Below are 5,244 nucleotides of genomic sequence, written 5' to 3'. Positions count from 1 at the left end.
GGGGGGGGGGGGGGGGGGGGGGGGGGGACCTGGGTGCTATTTACAGCCCAGGTCCCACCTAGACACCTGCGTGAAGTGGGGTGGGACCCAGATGCCTGGGTTTTGCCTGCTCTCACGTTTCCCTTGCCTCTTCCTCCCTCCGCTGCCAGCTCTGGCTGAATCAGGAAGAAAGCTTTTCTTTGTGAGCCCTTTTCCTTGCAGTCTTTGCTTCCCAGTGGCTGCTGCGCCCAGGACTTAGAAGCTGACTTTGCCCAGGGTGCTGCTGTTGATGCCTGTAAGGCCAACTGGGAGCTTGCCAACATCACCACTGACTTAGGGAGGAGAGCTGAGAATCGTGGTCACAGGGCTGCTGCTGGTCCCATGACTGAGGGTGACAGGCCTCCTGCAAACACAGCCCTCAGGGCTTCCATCCGCCCAGGCTGCTGCCCACGAGGCACTTGCCCAGAGGAGAGCTGTCAGGGCTGCAGGCAGCCGCCCAGGCTAGAGCAAGGAGAAATGCCTGGGCTGCCTTCATCACTTCTGCCAAGGCATGGGATATGGCTCAGCTTGTCAGAGAGAAAGCCAGGGCTGCTGGGGAACTTGCTCAAGCCACTGCTAAGGTTACCTGGGCCATTGCCAGGGCATACTAAAGCAAATCTTTTAGGGGCCATTGGGGATTATTGTAACATTAGCCATGAGCTGTTCCTTTTTTTTACCTGATGTGCCGTGTTATAACTGCTGCTGCAGAAGTATTCAAACTTTAGCAGCTGGAGGTGAGGGGAGCAGAACAGCCCAGCCAGCTGGGGCAGCAGCCAGTGCACGCAGCCTCCAGTGGGGTTGTTCTGCTCCTTTTGCTTCCCGGTGCCAATGTGAGCCTGGCCAGCCCCAGCCACCCTGGAAACAGCCCCACCAGAAGCTGCACGCTGGCCGGGGTGGGGCTTGTGGGTGTGCACAGGAACACAGCACAGGCTGCCTTGGGCTGGGCTTGGCCCCAAGTCAAGCACTAGGGGGGCAGCTGCCTACCAGGCAAGCTCTGCTGCACATGCCCTCTACCTCCCGTCATCCCCAGCTGGCTCCCAGGCAGCCCACCCCCCTCCACAGGGCAGGGTACACAGGGGGCAGGTCATGCCTGTCCCACTCCCAAACACTGCTCCCTGCCCACACAAAGCCCCACAGAGAGTCTGGGTGTTGTTGGGGGGAGGGTGCTGACCCAGCCCAACAGCACATCAAAACCCTTTATGTGGCCCTCACGCCCAAATAATTGCCCACCCCTGCTCTAGCCCCACATCCCAAAGCAGGCTTTGCTCCAGTGCTCTGAGTCAGCCCCCAAGCCCACAGGATACCGAGCAAGGGGTGGTCACAAGAAAGGGGGTTTATTTGTCTATTTTCACCTCTGTACAAGCCTCCCGGTAGGTGACAAACTGACACCCACCACCAGCGAGATCTGGCACCATGGCTGGAGAAGGAGCTGCCTGCCCCCAGCATAAATGCTGGCAGAGGTTGGGATGAAGACACACCAGTTCCCAGAGAGGGCAAGAGGGGAGTGTCTAGAGTCCCTGTGCTCTGCTCCTGCCATCCAGAGGGAGTGCCACCCAGCAGAGGCAGGAAACGTGGATGCTGCTTGCAGAGGGGGACCAGTGCGGGCAGAGACCAGTCTGTGGGGGGGCACAGGGCTGAGCGCCTCAGGAGTGCAGGAAGCGATTGAAGGCATTGTAGGCCGACTCCAGGTCAAACAGCATCTGCCGCACCTGGGAGTCATCCAGCTCGTCCGAGGCTGACATCCCGCTCAGCGTCTGCAACCTGATAGGAGGGGGCAGCAGTGCAGGGCAGCTGTTGCTGTGGCTCCTCTGGGCAATGCCCTGGCCAATACCCCTGCCTGGGCAGGGCCCCCGGGGCCTGCAGGCCTCTCCCAGCACCATGTGCCAAGGACAGCACTGCTCCTACTCCCGCAACACCTCCCCGCCCTGCCCCAACCAGCAGCTGGCTGTCCCCTGCTGGGCTCTGAGCCCTGGCCTGCAGCAGGGCTGTGCCCCTGCCAGCGCAGAGCTGGAGAAGCTGCTGCTTGAGAGCTTGTTGTGCCCCAGGCTCCCTGCTGGGGATGGCACTCACCACTGGTTCACTTTCTGTCGCCCCTCGAAGTCCGGAGGCAGGTGGCTCATGCGGTTCATCGTCTCCATCAGCTCCCGCAGGTCCGGCTGGATCTGGGGGTACACGCTCAGCCTCAGCTCCCAGACCCAACCCAAGCCCTCCCATGCTGGACCCTGGGGACAGGCCCCATGTCCTGGGGCTCAAACTAACCCCAGCCCCACCTCAAAAGTTCAGACTCTTCTTCCCTGGCCCAGTGCAATCCCCAGAGTCCCAGCAACAAAGCCTCTGGCACCCAGATACTAGTGCAGCAGAGGCATCTGCCCTGCCCTATACCGCTGGGCAGGGGGTCTCTGGTCTTCACCCGGCATCAGTGACACCAGCCTCGGCTCAGGCTCTGCACAGCTGGGAGTGCGCTGGGACTGGGGGCCAGTGCAACTCCAACACACGCTGCCTCGTGGCTGGGCCCTCCTGCTCTTACCTCGTCCATGGCTCGGATTTCCAGGCGCAGCTTATCCATCACGGTGATGAAAAGCTGCAAGAGAGGGGGTGGGGTGGGTCATCTCAGCAGAGGCCTCTTCCTACGGCCCTCTGGAAGGGAGGGACCAGGGGAACGGTCCCCAAGAGCCCTCAACCTTCTGCTGGGCATAGGGCACCAGTCCAAAAGGACCCTGGGGCTGGGTCAGGCACAGAGGGCTCACCCACCTCCCCCCGCCCCAGCCAGGGCACGTACGGAGACGATGTCAGCAATGCAGCGGTTCAGGTTGCCTTTGTCATCCTTGATGGTGATGGGCCGATCTTCCTTGATCCGCTCCATGGCCAGCGGGCAGTCAAGCTGCAGGATATTGGGCCCTTAGTGAGAGCCGTGGGGGAGCAGTGCCTCCCACAACCACCTCCAAGCCATGGAGGATATTAGAGGCTCCAGCTGCAACCTGGTAACAGACCTTGCCTCACCGAAGGACAGGGAATGGCACAGGACCTCTCCCACACCTCTCCAAGATGCAGTCTCTAACCCAGCCCAGAAACAGCACAGATGGGCCCAGAATGCCCGTGCTCAGAGGTCCTGCTGTGCCTCTCACCCCGTTGCTCCAAGCGTAGCACCAACAAGCCCGACTCACCCGGAATTTGCGGCAGAACTCATCGATGGAGCTGATCTCGGAGCCCTGCACCTGCTTGAAGGCAGCTTTGTACTGGACCAGGAGCCGGGAGCAGGCCGCAGTGTACCTGGAGGGGGTGGGAGGGAGGCCAGAGCGCTGGGTAACAGCAGAACATGAGAACGGCAAAGGGTAGGGGGCGGGGACCCTGGGGCCAAGGGTATAAAACCAGGCCAGGCCCCGCTAGAAGACCATGGCTTTGGTGTCAGTCCCCAGGGGAAGGTTCACAGCTGGACTGCAGCAGGCTTTGCACTGGCAGTGGAGAGAAGGGGGCTCAGACAGCAGGGACTCAGCAGGCTGTTCTTGAACACAGCCCTGTGAGAGGGAAAGGCAGGCAGCAGACAGAGCGTCCGCCCCATTCCCCCATCCCCACAAGGCCAGGCCAGGGAACTCACTCGTTGGGAGAGACGCAGTCCTTGATGTAGGCTTTCTCCAGTGCCTGCATCGTCTTTACCACGGCAAAGAGCTCGGCCATGTTATCGTACCTGAAAGCAGCAACCGGATATGTGTGAGGGGGCACGGCCACCAGGCACCCCTCCCACGGCCTGTCCCCCAGACACCTCCAGAATTGCCTCCCACAAGAGGGGCAGTCTCCAGCGCTTCTTGTTTCAGGGCCTCAGGGAAGCCCTGGTGTTTTTTGGAGACAATCTTCCTGCCTAGCCCTTTCCCTTCCCAAGCACCGGACAGTGGCCAGAGGCACAGAGACAGGACAGTGCAGGGGATGTCAGATCTGTTCTGGCTTGGCAGGACACCAGGGAAGAGGCTCACAGCACTCTGTGCCAGGATACAACTGCAGGCAGCTGCTGCCCAAGTCCCATCTACTGCCAACCCATGGGGTCACGCACGTGATGTAGGAGAAAGGAACTCAGCCAGGCAGGGACTCACTTCTCGCGCTCCCGTGCATTCTTGTACAGCTTCACCTCCTGCCAGCGCAACAGCGAAAGGGAGAGGGAGAGAGAGAGAGAGAAAAAAGCATCAGGTGGCAGTTGCTGAGCTGGGCATGATGAGCACAGGCAAGCTGAGCTGTCAGACCAGTTACACTGAGGAAGATGTGTACGGGCTCCTCCGGCCACCTCGCTAAGAGGCAGCAAAGGTGGATTCATGGGGGTGCCACGAAATAGGGACACAAATGAAGTGGGCCTGGGAGTACGAATCTGCTTCTAGATCACACCCCCTGGCTTCAGGCTTGCTCTGAATGCATGCCACAGGGCCCTGTGACTAAGTCGGACAGGACAGGGTGGGGATGTGAGAAGGGCTAAGCTGTCACTCACCTCATACAGTTCCGGCTTATTCCCTGGGGCTAAAAAGAAAGAGGATATCCATGAACAGACATGGCAGCAGCCTGCCACATCAGGTCTGGGCAAACCCGGCCCTCAGAGCAACCAAAAACAAGCAGCTAGAATGTGCTTAAAAGGCTCCAGCGGGGCAGCGCTCCCTGCTCTGCACAGAGACATAGGCCAGGGGTTTACAACCTTTTTAAGTTCAAGACCCTCCTTGTTATAGATTCCAGCTCCGCTGGAAACTGCCAGCTCGCTCCAGTGCTGACTACAGAGAAACAACAAAGCAAGTCTCTTGTTGCAAAGAGCTCAGAAACCCCCAACAGGGCAGGTTTTGAACACTATGGATCCCCATCTGCAATTTCTGGGTTTATGTTGCACATCCTGTTCGCACACCTAACAGTACCAGCGCTGCGTGGCACCCCAGGAACTCAATTCACCCAACTGAGAATTGCAGGTGGCCCTCCTCTGGACCCTTTCAATGTTGTCCACATCCCTCCTGAAATGGGGTGCACAGAACTGAACGCAGTACTCCAGCTGCGGCCTGACCAGTGTTGCGTAGAGGGGGAGGATCACCTCGTTGGCCCTACTTGAGATGCACCTGTGGATGCACAACAAGGTGCGGGTGGCCTTCCTGACCGTGTCCCCACACTGCCAGCCCACATTCATCTTGGAGTCAGCGATGACTCCAAGATCCTTTTCCGCCTCTGTACTGACAAGAATCGAGTTCCCCAACCTGTAAGTATGGT

General features: G+C 59.4%; 2 protein-coding genes across 2 annotated transcripts in view; both read right to left on the bottom strand.

Annotated features, from left to right (window-relative positions):
• Positions 1-5,244, bottom strand: part of PTPRT (protein tyrosine phosphatase, receptor type T) — a 1,137,038-nt gene that overhangs the window by 928,413 nt on the left and 203,381 nt on the right. The window lies entirely within an intron of this gene.
• VPS28 (VPS28, ESCRT-I subunit) overlaps positions 1,334-5,244 on the bottom strand; it is a 5,189-nt gene continuing 1,278 nt past the window's right edge. Inside the window, exons 2-9 of the mRNA XM_019513019.1 lie at positions 4,490-4,518; positions 4,104-4,141; positions 3,614-3,703; positions 3,183-3,288; positions 2,798-2,899; positions 2,546-2,599; positions 2,089-2,180; positions 1,334-1,779 (exon numbers count right to left, since the gene is read on the bottom strand). Coding sequence (XP_019368564.1) covers positions 1,662-1,779; positions 2,089-2,180; positions 2,546-2,599; positions 2,798-2,899; positions 3,183-3,288; positions 3,614-3,703; positions 4,104-4,141; positions 4,490-4,518 — 629 coding nt within the window. The 3' untranslated portion in view covers positions 1,334-1,661. The remainder of the gene's footprint in view (positions 1,780-2,088; positions 2,181-2,545; positions 2,600-2,797; positions 2,900-3,182; positions 3,289-3,613; positions 3,704-4,103; positions 4,142-4,489; positions 4,519-5,244) is intronic.

Source organism: Gavialis gangeticus, unplaced genomic scaffold, assembly GCF_001723915.1.
Source record: "Gavialis gangeticus isolate Ggan-Ray unplaced genomic scaffold, GavGan_comp1, whole genome shotgun sequence".
Lineage (NCBI taxonomy): Eukaryota > Metazoa > Chordata > Crocodylia > Gavialidae > Gavialis > Gavialis gangeticus.
Note: the sequence above shows the minus strand (reverse complement) of the source record. Positions and strands in the feature narration are given on the sequence as shown.